Source organism: Vanessa atalanta, chromosome 12 (assembly GCF_905147765.1).
Source record: "Vanessa atalanta chromosome 12, ilVanAtal1.2, whole genome shotgun sequence".
NCBI lineage: Eukaryota > Metazoa > Arthropoda > Insecta > Lepidoptera > Nymphalidae > Vanessa > Vanessa atalanta.
Genome location: NC_061882.1, coordinates 9113599 through 9134630, shown reverse-complemented (window position 1 = coordinate 9134630; position 21032 = coordinate 9113599). Strand labels below are relative to the sequence as shown.

General features: G+C 32.7%; 2 protein-coding genes across 12 annotated transcripts in view; one reads left to right on the top strand and one right to left on the bottom strand.

Moving 5' to 3' along the window:
• The window catches only part of LOC125067845 (tropomyosin-2), a 26754-nt gene extending 7248 nt beyond the window's left edge, over positions 1–19506 (bottom strand). For 4 of the 11 annotated variants that reach the window (XM_047676671.1, XM_047676665.1, XM_047676666.1 and 1 more), the window contains exons 1-5: positions 19440–19506; positions 13393–13544; positions 12612–12737; positions 3802–3935; positions 3029–3146 (exon numbers count right to left, since the gene is read on the bottom strand). In XM_047676671.1, coding sequence (XP_047532627.1) covers positions 3029–3146; positions 3802–3935; positions 12612–12737; positions 13393–13506 — 492 coding nt within the window. In that variant the 5' untranslated portion in view covers positions 13507–13544; positions 19440–19506. Of the gene's footprint in view, positions 1–1222; positions 1294–2130; positions 2249–3028; positions 3147–3801; positions 3936–6459; positions 6927–9320; positions 9948–12611; positions 12738–13392; positions 13545–19439 lie in introns of those variants that run through there. The other 7 variants (XM_047676670.1, XM_047676664.1, XM_047676674.1 and 4 more) reach the window with 5 other exon arrangements.
• The window catches only part of LOC125067847 (fructose-1,6-bisphosphatase 1), a 24847-nt gene continuing 20963 nt past the window's right edge, over positions 17149–21032 (top strand). Inside the window, exons 1-2 of the mRNA XM_047676679.1 lie at positions 17149–17167; positions 19448–19459. The gene's annotated coding sequence lies outside the window, so the exon portion shown is untranslated. The remainder of the gene's footprint in view (positions 17168–19447; positions 19460–21032) is intronic.

Sequence of the window (21032 nt, the reverse complement as noted above, 5' to 3'; positions counted from 1 at the left end):
CGCACACACAACACACACTACTCTACGCCCGCCGCCGCTCTCGCCTAACGCTTTGCCGGTGCAGTGCGCATTACTGTGCCTTAACGTTGCGTTTCGTTCGATGCCGTCGATTGTGCAATGGATGTGGTGGAGAGGACGAGGTCGAGGGTCGCCTTTCTTGCGAATGCTATCGCTTCGGGCGTATAGGAATTATTTTTGGAGTCCAATTAAGTCCCTAACGATGTGTTAGGTTAAGGATTTTTTTGGAATTATTTTGTTTTTTTTTGTTCAACAATTGTTCCAATGCATCACTCGTTAGTATACAACGGATAAGAAAGCAACACGAGTAAATATTAAAAAGGAATAAAACAAAGCAGGGAGAGACGAGAGCGGCGTCGCAATTCAGTAAGTAAAATAAAAACGAGGGTTGTCCCAAAACATTTAAGCTCTAAAATTTAGATTCAGTAAAATTTAATGAAATAATATCTAAGTGCTATCTAGTGCGTTATTATAATCGTTATGTGATGTGTGCGCTTGCATATGTGCGGCACGCATACGGCCAGTAATTCTGGTGTAATGCGGTGCATATCTGAAAACGAAAATTGCCCTATACCACACATATTTCCTGGCAGAGACTAGCCTACGGCCACACTAAGATGATACACACATTAAAGACAGAAATTTAGTCGACACACGGACATGATAGTTAACATTGCGTAAGAAATATCCATGAGATGGGGCAACCCTTGTTTCATTCGATGCACAGGTAGTGATACTTGCAACGATAGAGTCGATGCAACTATCACTATCCCGTGGGGACTTAAAGAATAAGTTATGTAAATTCAATTAAATATAAGAGACAACACCTTTGCGTTAATTGTATGAATGATGAAAGAAATCGTTAAGTCAATTTCTCCATATCGGCTTCCCTTTCGCAGACGACCTAGACTACATGCAAAAATTAGCGAAGAACGGATGTTAGAATTACCGACGACGATAATTCAAATTACTGTGCAGCAATGTTAAAAAAAATGCAAATGAACAACCATGCAAAACTGTGGCGAAAACTTGCAAAACGAAGCCACGGGTTCGCCGCAATGTCGCTCAATGTTACACGATACACCGCAAATATATATATTTTTAACCGGTCGAAACGCAATCTCAATAGGGCTACAGATTTTTGGTGTATCAGGCGTAATATCGATTGGAACAGGAACCCGTAGCGAAATCAATTGAAACCTACGATTCACCCGACTCGGCGCGCTCCTCCGCGCGCTCCAGGTCGGCCTCGACCATGGCCAGCTTACGAGCTACCTGGAGACATCACATTGTATAAGAAAACTTTCTCCTTCCCTAATGGACTAAAACTTAAATCGTTAAATGCTCAACTGTCAGTGGTTAATTGAAATCTTAAGCAACTGCACCCTTCATATATGGAAGTAATGCTTATGTAACGAAGTGTGCGAGACATGGACTTGCCAGTCCTTTTAAGGAAAAGAAACGTACGGTCACGCACGGTACGTCTCCATTTTGGGCTTGACTTTTAAAACTGCCTTCACTGCGCAGGGTCATATGTCAGGGGAATTAGGGCAACATTATTGGAACCATCTGTTTCACCACATGTTCTGTATTTCGATAAATCGACTTGAACCATGTGCAAAAATTTTTACAAAATTAGCTGAATTAACAAGTATCTTATCATCAATGATAACGCGTAATACCTTTAAATCATTTTATCAATAAAAAAATAACTAGCGTTTCAGTACAATAAAAACATGCTACACGTAAAAAATCAAAAAACGACTTGTTAGAGTTAGTTAGGATCTCAAGGGGCTTAACTTATGAGGAAACTGAAAACAATGTTTTAGAAAAACGAAATTTTTGCAAAGGGTGTTAAAGTCATTAAAAATGGAAGCGAAAACTGTCTTTGCTTGAAGATGAACATTAAGACATGTAATTTACGTAATGAGACACTCGAAAGAAAACCTACAGATCTGAGAAATCATATTATATTTCTCTCTGGCATTTTCTTGACAGGAATTTGTAGAAATAGTTAATTGACAAACGAAGGTTTTACAAAAGTGTGAGTAGGGATGAGGTTAAAATTCAAAGACAAAGGCAAGTCAAAACGACAACACAACTCTCAACGACCTCATCGTATTTCTTGTCAGCTTCCTCAGCCAGGAACCTGGCCTCCTTCAACTGATTTTCCAGGGCGTCCATACGCTCTTCATCGGCCAATGACCTGTTCTCCAGGACCTTGCGGGCACTGTACCCCGTAATATATAAATTTAGTTAATGAATCAAATTTATATTTTAAATATATGATTTCAAGGGTGACCCAGAAGTTAGAAGACATGCAAGGGGACGAACACGAAAAGTTGCAAGGAACGTTTAAAGCGACAAATACCTGGTGTCGAAACTTAACGCTGTGGAAGAAAATGTAAGACTTTCAGAACCAGCACATGTATCATTCAACAATATGTAATAATAATTAAAAATTATAATATAATTTTTAATAATAACAGATACCTGCTGCTTCTAAAGTCTTTTTCTTAAATAAGTTTACCTAATTATTAATTCTACTAATTTCATTTGAAATCACGAAGCTGATATTCATTTCAATCATAATAAAACTCAAGAGTATGATAGTAGACGGAGATACGCTTCTGATTTCAAAATAAAAACATCCCGTGTTACTATGCTCTTAAATATGACTAAAGATATAAGATAACTTTTATAATAGAATGTTCTAAAACTATGTGAAAAGAATGAGGAATCTATGGTAATTCTACGGTAAGACTTCGAAGCTAGGTGACTATAGCTAGACTAAGAAAGAAAAATTCATCGTCATACTTTCAATATTATTTCTAAAAAGAAACCACATAGTTTATGAACATATTCTATACCAGCTATTCAAATAGATTAAACCTCACGAGCAGATTAGTAGTAGAATACTACTACACATTGCCGTCGTAAAGCACTTAAGTGTTCATGTATCTCAGAGAGCATAGCAACACGAGGTTGAACTTCGTCAACTGTTGGTCACCTCTTCGTATTTCTTGTCCGACTCCTCGGCGATGAGTTTTGCCTGTGAGAGTTGGGCTTCCAAAATGGCGACGCGATCGTCCTCCATGTTGGTTCGGTTCTCCAGCGCCTTGCGTATTCTGGTTAGTGCGGGGCCAAACACATGCATGTTATACATCGATAAAAGATACGAAATGATTTGTGGTCAATTTTTTTTTTCTTAGATATGCGAGATCTTTTTTTTTATTTGTATATTACATTTATATTTTTGTTTTTGTAATCACTCTCGGATACTAAGAAAAATATAATGTAATCGTAAAATTCTCAAATATTTAATTTCACAATCAGATATTTTAGAAATAATGAATAGTACAGAAAAAGGATTCTCAAAACACACAAAAAATAAGATAGGATTGAAAAAAAACACTTGGGTTATGAGTTCACTAATAAATAAACACTCATGCACATGTTGAAAATTTACATAAATTTAAACAAAATCTAGGTAATATTTTTATTACAAAATTTTATTTGTATAATTGTTTGAAATTAGTTAAATCATCATAATTAAAAAATCTTATAATATTCTGAACTAATTTCGGAATAGTTATTTAGTATTTAAAAAAATATTTTCATATAGATCATAAAAAAAGATATACTGTTTTTTCTCCATACTTTAGTAAAAGTATTTAAGCAACAACTCAACAACAGTTACATTTGTTTTTCTCAAGATCAAATGTGTACACTCATCTCATATAAATTAGCGCGTATGACGGTTCTAAAATGGCGCGGACTCACCGTTCCGACTCATCGGCGGCCTGGCTAGCCTCCGCGAGCTTAGCGGTTGCGGTCGCGAGACGTTCCTCTGACCTCTCCAAGTCTTCCTCGAGCAGTTGGATGCGTCGGTTGAGCGCAGCAACTTCGGATTCGGCCTGCAAACAAGCACATATTTAAAAATGCCCACTTTTAAAGTATATTTTATCTTAGAGAATTATCGACGGCCTTGTAATTTTGCAAGCATTTAACTATATCAAATACGAATAATGCATTTCTAACAAGTAACTTAAGCCTATATATAGTTATGACAGATAACTCATTTATAAAAATCGCAGTAACAGGTGTAAATTTTCAAAAAAGAGACGCCACATTTATTAGATCTTAAAATATTAATTAGTTTTGTGTTTGCTTAAAGTCAATAACACGTTGAAACTTATTATACCTATTTTTTTATGCATTGTTCATTTTTCTTTAATAAATGTAATTATAATTCAGACCGTACAATGACGTGACTGCTGGATATTAGTGATGTACTATATAAATTTACCGTTGTTATGCCGACTTTACCGTAGAAAACTAAAACAGTCACACATTAACGATTAGAGAATTTCCAACGTATCTAAATATTCAGGATTTACGCATTTGTATCACATAAATGTTGCATTGTTAAACATCGACACATTATACGTGCTGAGAATAAACCGCAGTTCGGAATATTTCGCTAACAGTTTCATTTATATTCAACGGCTACGTACATGCTAATGACATCACACGTCCTTGTTGCGAGGAAGCTTAAGCGAGTCCCAGTTTCTCATTTTATCCTGTGTCGTCATTAGCGCGTACTCTAATAATAGACGTAAGGCGAGATATGCAGTCACATAACATATCGAACTTAACCATATAATTAAATTAGCAACTATACGTTTACTTCTACTAATCAAGTACATATTTATCGTTTCAGGAAACCTATTTGTTGATTTCTAGCAGCAATAATTCTTGAACTGTGAAGCGGTAACCAAATCATAGCCTATTCATAGATACTTGTCTATAGTTACCTTGAACTCACAGCGTATTCAATTTGGCGTCTTAAGGTTATTTTCGTATTGACTAATGACCAGTTAATCATATTAGCGGTCAACAACCTAATGCGTTTTAAGTTAAAATGCTGAAACACGTCACTAATTTTTCTGTAGTAATTGATCCTCTACACATTAATAAGGTTTCACGATAAGTTCCACGTCAATACACAAGGTAATGGATCGGCTTTGAGAGGGCAGTACATATTGTTTGAAATTTTAACATTGAACAGGACACCAACGGTGTAACAATTGAACGATCGAACAATAGCAAGCCCAACAAATATAACCCATCCCAAAATGGTCAGGCAAAAGGAAAAGTATTGATTCCATTTTTAGGTCTGGTAATAATGAAGTAATGGTATTGTTTAATATTTTTCACATTAAAAATGATCCCTGTAATTTTTTTAGGCTGCAACTGATAATTTACATCAGGCTTAATTATTCTAATTAAATACCATTTTATTTTAGTAACATTCTAGAATTCTTATCACCGTATTAGTGCTAAAGAATTTACAATTTTAATAAGTGTTTATTCTAATTTCATGTAAAATAATTATGGGTTAGCATTTATCTATACCTTGTGCCTTAAAATTGTATATTACCGCCGTATATAATCGGCTTTATAACATTGAATGGAAATTGAGCATAAGTGTTCCAAATTATTGCAAAATTCATGAAGTTTTAATATCTATTGAAAGTCGTAGTACACGCCTATAACATTTATTTATTAAATACGGAACTAAGTAGCTCAGGTGTACTAGAATTATATCCATCGCGATCTTAACTGAACAATTTCTTATCGGCTCTTGATATATAAACGTTGATAAGCTATATTATAGGTTAGAGGAATTGAAAACATCAAATCTTGAACATTCTTTCGAATGACGATTAATGTACATATATAATTTAAATATGTTATTTTTGTAAATTTTCTGTATTCTATAATAAGCAAAAATTTTCATTACTTGGTTATATTTGTGCTTTGCAACCTTATAAATTACGTCATATAGCGATAACGGCGAGGAGTCGGACACGCCTTTCTGGCGCCGGCGCGAACCTTCGGGGACGTCCGAACCTCTCCGAATAAGAGGAATGCATTGAAGGGTGCACGGTTCCACGACCCGAACCGGCTCGCTCTACATCATGTGGCACAAGTCTGGTACGCGACCTCCAACGCACCAAACCTGTTACGTATAGCAGAAACGGGTACGAGGTGTACCGCTAAATTATGTAAAGAATAAACCATGAATTCTTTCATCCCGATACTACATTACAAATCAGCAATTCACGTTTTTTTTAAAAACACTTGTTCTTCATGAACAGACCACAGTAGATATGAAAAAATACGTATTCGCTATCTCGCTCTATCGACTTATGTTAAGATGAAATGAAAAGAGAGGTGAATATGCGTACGTCGCCGGCACACCTAAACTATGGCCGGACATTACTCACTATAGGTAGATAATAATGTAACTTCTATATGACTAGTGACTACTGATAACTCCCGAGACAGGACAACAATGTTTCTGACACAAATGATAGACAATTTTAAATTAAAATCTCACAAACACACAACACATATATATTCCACATTTCTTACTTCTTCTCTCCGCATTATTTCAACTTGTAATCGTTTATGATACTCCTCACATTCATCCTTATATTTCTCCATTTCCTCTTTTGTTTGACGCATTTTCTTCTTCAGTACATCCAAAATGGTTCCTTGCTGCATATTTGTCGTCATTTTGTTCACTTTTTATTAAAACCGAACGTCTAAAAGCTAAAAACTAGAGACACCTTCGCCCTACTCGCGAAAATGCCAACTGACTGCCCCGAACGTTGCTGCTCCGTATCGCAGAGATACCTCGGTACGAATGAACACTGCCGGCAAATAAAATGGCCGCCACTAACTTAGCCGATGCAACTTTATCGCCACTTCACTAACGACCGGCCTTTCTATGTATTTAAATATTAATAATCAATTAATCAGATTGTTTAGACTAATTTATATTTAAGTATAGTAATTAAATTTCTACACAGTATAACATTATTTTACAAAATGAAAGATTATTTGATACTTTGACAGCACAGTTAACAAGAATATTAAACGTCACACACAATCGACCGTGCGGCACGCACTAGCTCCACCTGTCAAATGATCGGAGAAACAACATCCTGTAGGGTCATAACCGACCTTAAACAAGAAAACCAAAATATGGGATAGGTGAAACGCTTCAAAGACCACATACAATTACAACCACGGATGTTGGGATAGAATGAATGTTCAATCATTGAATAACAATTATTGTCACTACAAATTCTGACAAAAAATTTAAAGCACCTAATGAAATCAGTCATTGAAATTTTTTATTACCAATAGTTATTTTACTATGTACCAATAGGAGTAGAATGTAAGTAGTTTTTTCATCTTCTTTAAAGTATTTTCTTTGTACATTTCGCCTTAACCTAAAAAAAACTCATACAAATTGCTTTTAAGCGCCATCTAGCTGATATTCTTTGAACGAAGACATATTGTATAATGTTTAACAAGTTTGTAAATGGGCAAACCACACAATCCTGAACCGAATTTTGTGTGACGCAATTTGGAAAGTATGCGTCTGCTTTAAATTCAGTAAATTGTCACACAGCATGACTCGAACAAAATGTAGTAGGTATAATGTACTTAACTATTTATGCTGAACCGTTATAAGCTTATAAGGTTACCTTCTCGACTAGTATTCCGAAGGCAATATATTAAATTCGTACGTATGTATAATTTCGAGATATTTATTTTGACTATTCAAACAAATTATATGGTATTTGAGCTCGTCGATATTAACAATATATGTGATCTCATTTAACACTTATGGACATACCTGACCTGATTCATTCGACGCTATTCTACAAAGGAAACCCCAATTAACCTTGGTTGCATTTCAACTATATACCTACAGACTGTAATTTAAATTGTTACAGTTGTACAATTCTCAACTAAACAATGTACCTATGTTTTCATTTAAAATATTTTACAAAGCATAAACAATTGTCATAATTATTATAATTATTATTAGTAGCCCGTCGCACCTTCGCACACGATAAATAACGTCGTTAAAATTTTGAGCGTTTTCAACTCGACACAATGCCTAGACCTAAAATCATATACCTAGGGCCACATGTATTTGCCTGTGTGCTTAAAGAATAACACTAATCGACTCGACGAAGTTGAATGTATTGAAGGACATTACAAAACGGATGTCTCGTCTATTCAAATTCTCGTCTTAGTCTTATAATTACGTTTCGCATTGACAGTCCGTCGGACAGGATTTTGCTTTTCAATGGCTTATTTTTCCATTTCAGAAAATTGAGTATTAAAACGAGAAAAATAAGTATTTAAATCTTGATTAAAATCTTATGCAAAAGGAAAGGCAAACAAAATAATTCTGTTGTTTTATTTTCTAGGTATATAAATCTAAATTCCTACCTAATATTAATTATTAATTAAAACACAATTACTCGTGTTATTTTCATATTTTACTTGTAAATTTCATTTGCTCAGTAACTACTGTATCTAAATTACTCAAGCCTTGTTGATTAATTAATCCTTAACACAAACATGTTACAGACTCGAATTATATATAATTACGAAAGTTTATCAAGTGCGTAACGATTATACAAGTTTAGTCGACCTTAATTTTATTACAAACCTTTTATTTTTTATAATTGGGTAAATATTCAGTTGAAAATGACATATTTCTTTGTATTCATTCAAAAATCATTAACGTTTATCAACTAATATGGCGACCAGACGATTATCCTGAAGTGTATATTTTGTTACATATGATATCTGAAAAATCTATAAAACTATGACGAAAAAAAAACTAATTTATCGATTCTAAGCCATACAGCTCACTGCATCACTACAGTAAACACGTAATAAAATTATTTAGAAAGTAGCACTACCACGAAGGCAAAATTTAAAACCTATTGAATTTATGTATCCGGGTGAATGATTTACGATCTCGGTTAGATAATTTTCTATTCTTATCAATAGCCCAGTTATTTTGTACACTTAAGATGTTTAATGATAAGAAAAATGTACTTCTTTTTACAAGGTCTTTGAAGCTGCTTACTTCTATAAAAAATATAAATTTATTCCAAAAAAAATTTAAATTATTTTGTGAAGTTAAGTTATTTATAATTAATAATAAAAAGGATTAACAGGATTATTCTTATTATGCAATGGTACGACATCTAGCGGTGGCAATTGCAATCGTCAGCGTAAACAAGTCAAACGAAATGTCAATGGCTCAGCTGATCGCCACGCGCGGATTTAGACTCGCTTGGTAGAGCAGCTTCAAGATTTTTCCGAAGGAACGCGATTAAAAATAGTTCTATGCGCATTTGGCCCACGCCTACTCACTCACACACTCGACTATTAGTTAAATAAATGTAGGACATTACCCTTTTCAATGCAGTATTCTTGATATTCTGCAACTCATTCTTAATGATAGAAAATTTCATCATAGTATCAGAGGAGAATATGGAACTTCCGAACGCGAGTCCCGGATAGTCCGCACATCTTCGCCTTCTCCGATTTTCCCTGGCGGCCAAAACTTCAGTACACTCACTAGGACATCTGAGTTTTGCCAGTTCTGCAGTTTCGGGATCATCGTCTGATATATCAGAGGCTAACGCAGTTACCTCTGCACCGTCACCCGCCGATCTCTCCTCTCGAAAGGAAAAGTCGTCATCCGAACTGCCATTCGAGTCTGCACCGGTGATCCTAATATCAAATTCAATTTCATCATCATCGATATTCGAGTCCTCGAGTATGTTTGGATTCGAAAGTGCATCGTCACTATTCGTCCTTGTCAATTCTTGAGATTCACTAACACTATTGACACAAGGCACAACATCGTCTGTTTGAGAGTCTAAGGTCACACGTTTGGACGGAGTAGTGTTTGCGGGCGAGCTGGGGGCGGGTAAACGGTCGCCCCTCAGCCGCGGGTGGTGTTGATGCCCCCTGCGCCGCACGGGGGTGCGCCCGTGGGCGTGGGGCGCGGACGCGGACATCACTGCACTCCGCGCGCTACGACCGGCCGCGCAGCGCCCGCCGCCATGTTGACTGACTGTCACTTTCAATAACAAAAACGTGGCGCTGCCGTCGCATGCCAGACGCCATCTTTTGTTTAACTTAAACAACACTGCTTTACCGACCGACTACATTTGATAGCATTAATTGTATTATTGTATGCGCGGTAAATTTCAAATAAGTTTTTTTATATAAACACCATATAAGATATTATATATTTTATAAAGAAATAATACTACATATACTTTATATATATAAACATTTTTAACTTTGCAAATTAAATTCAAGATATAAATAACACTGTATTGAGGGCATGATCGTAAAGGTATTAAAGTAACGAGTTTATTATTCATAAATGATAGTTAAAGCGAGCGATGAACGTAAGTCTAATTTTACCTAAACACCGGGCATCGAGCCCATATTAGGTGACGGCGGCTAAAAATATCAGGCGAACGGCGAGCGCAGAACACGATGTTTAAAACTTCGGGAAAGAATTACCTACGTAGCAAGTTTACATTGGTAATTTATTCGAGTATTACACAGTTATATATATTACCAATTTTAAATAATGACTCAAATATTTGCATGTTTTATTTTAACGAGTATCAAAATTACTTATTTATTATTGTAATCATATCAATAAATAGAGTAAGTAGTTGAAACAATCTACATAAATAAATAAGACATTAATTACATAGTCATCAATGAGAATGTCACGAACTATTTTTACCTAGATATTTTGTATCTTGCAATTCATCATTCGTCGTATGGTATTTTTAGTGGAGAGCATGCTCTCCTCTCGTTTTGTTACAATTACAAGTTAACCAATAGGAAATTGGATTATCGTGTTTCTTAGATTATTATTATTTTTATGATCGAATAACGGACAAATCATTTCACGTTTCTAACGACACCATACAAAGATACTTCATGTTAAATACATCATTTATTTAATCAATAACAATAACCATTTCGAATAGAAATCGAAACCAGAACCATCGACCTTGCAAAGAGGTGTGGTTGCCACTGTGCCACAGATTATGTTTTATTTTTATTACGCTGCCAGCTAGATTTTATTACAAATTCCTCTCGTCAACATTCTAGTTTAAGTCTGATTATAATGAAACTTACATAAACAAAACATTCTATAATTTCAAAGACTAGATCATTATTTTGTGACATATTTAAAGATATTAGATCATGTATTTTAGCGGGAAAATTATATATTTTTACATTTACGAACTTTTAAAACGAATTTAAAGGAAAAGCAAATCTTTTTCAGGAATATTCGAAAAATTACCGACCGGACAAAACAGATATGGACTATATGTTGGTCTCTTATATTAAAATTCCGACCATGGCCGTTGCTTAATACGAAAATAATGGATAGGTATTAAATAATTTCGAAATAATAATTAAAAATACATTTAACGTAATCGCTTCAAATAATTTCGTTAATCGTGTCTCATTAGTAAATAATTGATAATGCACATTACATGAACTAAATAATACGTTTAAATATTATTGTATAGAGTGTAGAACATTAAGCAGATAATATTAACATATATAATATTTTGAACGTTACAACAATTAACATTGCATCACTTAATAATTTATTATTAAGGAAACTAGAAAAGGTATTTAAGTTTCTTGCCGATTCGTTTCGGAAGAATCTTTCGTACCGGTGCAGTGGTAGATTTAAAATTAATGTAACTCAAAAAAATGCAATACAAAAGTGTTCGTAAGAACTTGCTTGAATTAAGTATTCGTATATATTTATTCTAATTTTGAAGAAGTATATTCTCAAATCATGAAAAAAAAAAGATTTTTGCACCTAACAAATATTTTTGTTGTATGTTATAGGTATATACAAAGGGTTGCCTACAATATTAATAATAAATTATGTTATATATGTATTACAATTGAAAATTACTTTTTGAAATTCTGTTTTTGAATATTAAAAAACGAAAAAGTTTTAGTATCACTCTTTGTTTTACTTCTTTTAAGGTTTTCTTAGATCTTTTAAGGTATTTCTGATCTCCCACTTTTAACTCGAAAAGTTGAATTTACCTTGAATACCTCATTGCTATTGTGTATTTATGTTATTTTATCGTTGTCTCAAAATCAAGATAATAATTCACCTTATGCGTTTTTTTAACCCAAAATCGTTATAACCATGATTTCCAGAAAAGGAAAAATCCAAAAAACATCGATTATTCGTGTTTGTCTGTATTGATGCATAACGGTACGGATACCTCATACGCGAGTCATACTTTAAGTTAGAACGGTTTTTTTGCGATGATCCAAATTTATTCGATCCGATTTTTAGATTTTATGACACGGAATTAAGTTCCTTTCTAAATTTAAAAAAGTATAATTAATAATAAGCTAAATGTAAGTGGATGCATCTAAATCCATTGGACGTACACAGATTTTTAAGACTAGTTCATTTTAAGGTATAATAAATAAACTTAAATAATAAACAACACAACTGCTTTAAATGTATGAAATTATTAATGATTACAAGGGATGATGTAAAACTTCTAACGGCACCCTATATGTCTAAATCATACATATGTACAAACATAAATGAACTATAAAAACATTACAGTCCTCTTTAAGGTAGGTATCCTTTTAATCAAATATTAAGAAATACTTACGTTCTGTAGTGACTTCTCCTTCTCCTCGAGCTTGGCGTTGACTTGCATGAGGCCTTCTTGTGTCTGGTCGAGGTCGTTCTCAATGGTCTGGATCTTCTTCTGGAGCTGTCTGGCCTCTTCCTCTGCCTACAATTCGATTTACTTGTAACGATGTCGATACCAAAGTTAAAAAAACTATTACCGTAAAAAATGGTAATAGTCTATGATAATAAATTGGTTTGGTTATTAAAATTGTATTGAGAATATTTTGTATCGATGATATAACTTTTAAAATCGCATATTGCATCTAAAATATGAAATAAAACTTCATAAATATACTTAGATGAATTTTACATTAAATAAAAATGAAAGAAAAAAGGAACTTAAATATGATGTAGGTGATATTTTTTTAAGGATATTAGAGATAAGAAAACTAAAGGTTAAAACCAATAATATGCTAGCTAAGATAACAGTTTTTAAAATAGTGTTACAAAAGAAAATCAAAATGAATTCTAATTCCCGGTAGTGCGAAATGACGCATCCTTTTGTTAATACGTCGAAAGCGCTGTCGCCTGTCACTTTAATTAATTATTAATTATTGACGTATTAACTTTAATTACACACACTACCGGGAATTTGCAAACGCTTTTGTATTCGCTTTTGTTATTTCACCGTAATGTTCCTTGCGCTTCATCTGCCTTTAGTTTTATAGACCAAACTTCCATGTATAGGAATGAAACTCTTGACAAAATAGTTTAATAGTGACTCCAAGTATCAGAGAAACCTATACTTATAACTGTACCTTCTCAGCGCGAAGGTTAGCGTCCTTGGCCTGCTGTTCGCACATGGCGGCACGGTCAAGTGCGTTGTCCTTCTCCAGCTTCATCGCCTGCATCTTCTTTTTGATCGCATCCATGGTGGCGGTTTTTTGTGTTTACTCCCCTTGATCAAAATCTATGAGAAACGAAATTAAATTTGTATCTTAATTATTTTCTACACATTATCATGCTGATATAATTCATTCTATTGAGTTTTGATAACAAAATAATTAGAGGCAATGTATGGATTTATGATCAATTCAAGTACCAAACTATATTTAAAAGTGAAAAGGTTTATCTATGTTCCACAATGAAACATGCGCTCTAAACAATACTGGAACAGTTGAAATAATAAGTAACTTCAATCGGTAAGTAATCCCGACCGGGTGGCTATTTATGGCGACGAGGGTGCATTGCTCCTACGCTCCAGGGGTTTTATATTACTTAACCTATAGTCTATACGGTATGCGCATTTTTCGGCGCGATAATATTTTAATTGTCATATTTATCTTATCTCCGACTTCAAAGCAGACTTTATGGTTAGGTAAGGAAGAAACAGTGTTTACAAGAACCAACCGTCAATTTACTTTGAAGGTACTTGTTTTGATACATATCGTACACATGAGTAATTGAATCACTAAAACATTGCCTCGGTAGAACTTTTGTACATATTTCTATGATGAGCAAGTATAATCACAGACAAAAGCCAAGCCAATTGACAGTTATGATTGAAATTATAAGATATGAGTCCTCTTTCAATGAATGATGATGAACTATGATGAACGTTTAGTGGAGGAGTTAAGCCCTTACGAATTTTAAAATTTCATAACTTCATAAATTCCTATTAAGAAAATGTTATACCTTAAATATATTCTAGTTTAACATAACAAATTATCGGTTCTAAAGACCAAGCCTAGTCGAAAATGGCGCAAGAGAACGTTCATTTTAATCATAAAATTGCCGTGAACAATTACCGTATTCTTCTTACGGTGAGCATTACATTTGCTCGTTTTTCACGTATTCTTTTGTTCTTGAGGCTTTTGATTTTAATGGGCGGTTTAAGATAGATTTTACACCATACTTTACTTCCTGCTTCGCAAACGTTTAGAGAGTCCTTTCTGATTTGTTAATATACCTCACATGAATAATTACTATTGTTTTAGATAACTATAGTGACTTATATTATGATATGTATTTTTCATAAGCTTTACATAATTTGTAAAAGTTATCAGAATTATTTTAACGATGCAATTATATTGTTAATATATGTCTAAAGCGGAAAGTATTTGTGGGGTATTTATTTATTATTCTTTAATTGTATAGTTTTTAAGATAATAAAGAAATAGCCAGGAGGCGATCATTTTATTTCGAATGGTATGCTAACATCTGTCAATGAACCTTGTCTAATTGGTAGGTATATTAAAATTTGATCACATTGTAACACCGTCAAATCCTTTGTTTCACAAGTCAATGACCCTAAAAGAATAAAAACAGATGATAAAATATACTTTAGTACTGCAAACAGTAATCTTATCCCGTGCCTTGTATTTCGAGTTTCGTTTTCATTGGTCTTTGCGCTTCGTTGAAAAGTGAATTAATAAAAAATAAACAGGTGTGTTATCAGACTCGCATTGTGAGCAATATCAAGAAGGTAATAAGAAGTAATATGAAAACTAAACAAATAAGGTAAATTAACTTTTAATTTAGTGTTAAGCACAAAGTAACTATAAAATTACCAATAATATATATATATCACAACTACTTTCTACAAACTCTTTGGAATATCGACACAAATATGAATAGAACAAAATATAATGGCAAAATGCAACGGATTGAAAAAGAAACAAATTTAAACGACGGCTTTATCCAAGCCGCACTCGTCTGAGAGGCAGAGAGTGATTCAATGGAAAAGCATTCCTTTGTGTGAATCATATTTCGCAAAAATGCAGCGTGTTGAACGGTGACCGCCTGACCGGTCCTGGAATATACTCGTAAGTGCCTGTACATTTTATTATAGGTACTTAATACATTTTATGAATACGCAGAAATGCATAGAGATGCATGAATATCGAGACTAATGAAAGTAATACTGTATTGTACTGTCATCGTTTATTCTATAGGGTTTGAACTTTAAAACAAGAATATGCTATAAACGATTTATGTAATTTACTGCCAACTAAAGTATAAAACCGGATTCAGTTGGATTGTAGGTCAGTTAAATTTTGACATAAAATATTTTTACCTCAATGATGAGAAAAATAATTATTATTTTTAAATTGTTTACCAAATAGATGTTAAACAAAAAAACACGTCCAATAATAACAGCCACAATATTGGTCACTTTAAAAATATTTTTGATATTACAACACTGTTCGGAGCACGTACCGACTGCTTACTAATACTGTTAAAATTCTAGTACGGGTTTGTAGTAGAATAAGCCTGAGGGAATTTAATTTCATTTTTTGATTCCGAAGAAAAAATATAGATCGCACAAAAGACAGTTTCGTTTGTAAAAAATAACAAGATGTAGATGATGAAGAAATGAATTAGGCTAGATATACACACGATATATCAAATAACATATGATCAAAGATCATTTATTTCTTTCTGGACCACACACACCAGTTTCTTCACTATTGCTGTGTGGTTTGAATATAATTACAGGCCCAAGGACATAATAATATACCCAATCCTTTGATTGGCGGCGCAATAATTGTATAACAAGTATTTCATACTGTGCTATATATGTATATGCGAAGGTGCTTACATACTTTCAAGTGGTCCGTCTGCGCGTCTGCCTTTCTAAACTAAATTTAATAAAATACGATCACACAACCCTGAGTTATTCATGCCAAAGAATGTAAGTTAAATGTTATTACAAACATATGACTTTTGTATAATTATATCGGCAGAGCAATTCATATGGAATTAAATATATACAAATATATGCGTTCCTTGCGTATCTTCTCTGTTTATTGTACTTCCTGATTACAGAGACTGCATATTCATTTATCTCCGTGATTAAAGTATTTCCATTCTTGGAAGCTATTTAAATTATTAACGTATATTATAAACGTTGTAAAGTATTATGTAATCGACTTTAAGTATTAACAAATATTGTTTTTTTAAAGCATTTTATCATTCATTTAACATAACAATTGATTTTTTTTTCTGATATCTGTTACGTCGGACAAATATTCCAACAGGTGATATGTGGTCACCACCGCCAACCTTGTGAACTAAGATTTTGTCTCTTGTGCCTGTAGCTACACTGGCTCACTTATCCTTCAAACCGGAACACAACAATACTAAGTATTGCTGTTTGTAGGTAGAATATGTGATTAGTAGGTACCTACCCCGATAGGATTGCACAAAGCCCTACTCTTCTTACTAAGAAGAGTTATTGAATTTATATAATTTATTTATGAATAATTGTCAATATATAATGTGTACATAATGATTGTTGAATCCAAATAAATAAATCATCTGTCAATATAGATGATATCTACATTTTAATGGGCGGACGAATATAACATTTATACGCATGGAAATTTAAACTTTTCGTTTTATAAAATAATCATTTTAATTATGTAAATTCTCCAAGGAAACAACTAGTTAAGTAAATACAGATGCCAACTTGGCACCGTTTATGATGATAACCTTAATCGTTTATTGTATGCAAACTACAAACATAATATCATCTTACCTATTTGTACATGTATGTATAATGTATATATACAATAATGGTGTGACTGGAGTGTTTTTGAAGTATCACTTCTTTGGGCGCACTAAAAGGATTTTTTTCTAGATGTATCTTTTCAAACCGCCTTTTCACTTCTATCACGTGTACCGAATTATAAGCATTCTTTTTTTAAATATCAATAAATTTATTGATATGACATATCTACACGTGATATGAAGTTTATTGGCATTATAATTTACATCCTTTGTTGGTGTTATTTAATTCTAGAAAATTTAAATAAATGCTGAGCAATAGACAAAAATAGATACCGACATATCTTTAAAGACCACGCGAGTTAAGCAAATCGTCTATTAATTAAATTACATGTTACAGATATGTACCAATCAATTATAAGGTAATAACTTTAAATGCAATATATAATCTGATGTTAATTATTGCCGCAATCATTAATTATTATACAATCGTTTTGTGGAAACGTATTAAAAAATGAACAATCAATTAACACATTTGACTGTTTCTTTAATTATTTTTTTTCATTTGACTATAAACTGAATGCGTAGGTATATAGGCTATGGGGCAATATTATTAAACCGAATAAAATCAATTCAATATTAACTGAAGATAGAAAAATAGAGAAGGATGGAAGATAAAAACAAAATGGATGAACCCCAAATACATAAGATATAAGCTTGAATAAGTACCAATACAAAGTTGATTATAACAAAAAATTATCTTTATATACATATGGAAGTAAGTTTTAAAATCATATGAAATTGTAATATAAGAAGTTATATCACAATCTTTCCCAGTATTGTACGTGACGGTTTGTCTACAGAGATAATATATATTAAGTAATGAAAACTAATCGTGTCTCGGCATACACACGCATGGCACACACATACGCATTGTAACGATATTAATAAAATGTATAAATTTTATTTATATCTTTCATTTAAAATAAGTATAATTCATTCATAGCTTGTTCACCCAGGTGCTATTTATAACAGACTTAAAAATCCTTTTCGCTTTCTTCGGTCCCTATGCGTGTATCTATTGTATATGTGTGTGTACGTCAGGAACTACACGACCAACTTTATATTTATAATATAATATATACTATAACAACTTAAGACTTTTTTAATGAAATATTTTTAGTACATATTTAAAACATTAAAGATCTATTAATTTATGCATCCGTATAATTATTGTGTAGTTTATTAAAAAAAAAATAAAACTATTTGTTCTTAATTACTAGATATGTTTAGATTATATTTTAAAAACATATGCAGTAATTATATATTGACCATATGTTTAGTATGTGACGTCGCATACTTGGCTCAGATTCACAATTAGTAATTTCTCACAAACTGTGTTCGAGAGTTATATATACATATATACAGTTTATTTATATACGACTCAAAGATAGTGGAGACCTAAAAAAACTAATATTGACTAGAGGGAACGTCCCGGATCTTACGACCTGGTCGGAATTAGGTATCCGACCTGAATATCGGTTTGGAATCGTCCCGTAAAATTCTAAATTTATTCTGTAATTAATTATTTATTTTATTCTGTTTATCATTACATTATTTTTAACCAATTTAGCCTTTATAGGTCATGGCCGAATATATGTACGCTCTAGAAAGAGAGCTTTAAAATTTGGTGTCTTTAACATATTACACACTTTGATTAAAAAAAAGTTAATTAAAAGGGACTCGGTTTAATTTTATTTGATAAATTAATAAATGTATACCGATCGAATCGAATTTAGGAAAAAAATATTTCAATTTAAATTACAAATTTAAAATCATAACTATAACTAAATATAGCAATAGGAAACTAGAAGTAAAGTTCATAAATTGTCTGGCGCAAGTATACACCGCCTCTGCTTCCCGCGCTCTCTTGCCATTGGTCACGGGATGGCAGATTGCCAAAAACGCGGGAAAACTCGGACAGGAATTGCTGCTATTGGCCATTAGATATGAAACCGAGCACCGCGATATTTAAAAATAGAAACAGGGCCGCGATTACAATATTAGATATTTTAATGATTAAAATGCGATCAATCGAATAATGTTTTTATATAAAGCACTGATAAAAAAACGATTATTATCACAATACACAAATATCTCAGAAAATTAAAAATATCCGTTTATCTAAAAGTTTCACGTGTTAACTAATTCTTACCAATTTTATATCAGATCGCTTGACTTACCCCGATTGAAAACAAATGTTAGAGCAATGCACCTCGATAAAAAATACACTTATCACTTGTACACTACGGCACTGGTATATGGGGTAGTTGACAGAGTAGAGCTTGGTACTTACATGTCGAGTCGACGCGTGCTGTGGTGCGACTGGCGCGAGACGCGGCGGATCCCTCGGTGTCGCCTTACCGCCGCGTAAGGAGATGAGGCCGCACGCGCACCCCGCTCCGAGAATACAGCGCGCGTCAGGGAGGCTTCGAAATTCAATTTTTGACGTGAAATACAATGATACAAATGGGATTTTAATTAAGTGGCACTTTTGTTGGAAAGTCTCGAAGTGGAATTCTCGAGAGTATAATTGCGTTATAAAAGACAGTTTAATTGAAATCGTAGTTATAAATTGGATGAATAAATTTATTTATTTATTTAAGAATGGAAGATATTTTTTTTAAAAGTAATCAGGTCCAGATTGAGGATAATTGAATCTAAGCCTTCACAAGACAGGGCCCTAAGATTTCGAAAAACAAAATACATCCCACTTCATTATTAAATACCTTTATAATTATTGTATTTAACTACATCTCCATAAGTATTTTAAACTAATTACAGTTTATATAAACAATAAAGTTTTGAAACCTCCGACTGAAAAAATATTGTTGGTCAATTAGTTTGTAAATATAATTTGTGCTTTCTACGCCATTGTTGCCCCAGGGCTCCAGATTACTAAATCGGCCATAATTGTTATATACATAGGTTTATTCATATCTATAAAGTTTAATTGGAAAATAAAACTAAATATAAGCATTTAAACTAATTGAAAGCCAATTGAAACAAATGTTCATACATCGCATTTATTCTTCGTAAATGTTTTGCCAACTTCCATTGTTTCATTGTTTAATTATTTATCTAATAAAATTAATTTAGTCATTTCGTCATAAATGCAATATTTTTAAAAGTAATAAAATTTTTACTGTATAGGAAAACCGGTTTGAATGATAACCATCTATATCATATATTATTAAGTAAAGTAAAAGCAAATTCCAAGTGAATTTAATTGCCATAATTATGTACCAGAAAAAGCAACATTTTTTGAACGATATGAGGTGGTCTTATTATAATACAATTATTACAGACATTAGTTAATGCGTATTACAATGAATTCCGTAAATTTTAATGACAATTTTATGTAGTTATTCTTAATTGTTGTGAATGATCTAATTCTATAATATTAAATTCTCAGTAAGTTGTTTGCGTTCAATTAAATTCTTAGAATACAGTATAAGAATTTAACAGTCAAATAAATGATTAATTATTATTATATACAAATACTTTTTTTAGGAAAATGTACATGTACAATAACAACAACTTGTGATCAAATTTTTTGTATATTTGAGAAAAAAATATAGTTTTTAGCGGATGCTAATTTCATCAATGCAGCCTAATTTAATCAATTTATTAAATTTTAAGCTATCTTGTGTCAGTGCAAATAATGTGCAAAATTTCACATTTCAATCGTTGCAAGATCATTTAAATAAGTAGTTACAAGATGATGCAAGAGGGAAAACAATCCCAGAAAGGAAAAAGATAATTAAATCTCGTATAAATTAAATATTCTGCTGAATTCCTAATTTTGTCATTGACATTATTAGTGCTTAAAAATATACTAATATTTTTTAAGCTAATGTTTATTTGAAAAGCCTCAAAAAATCTACCA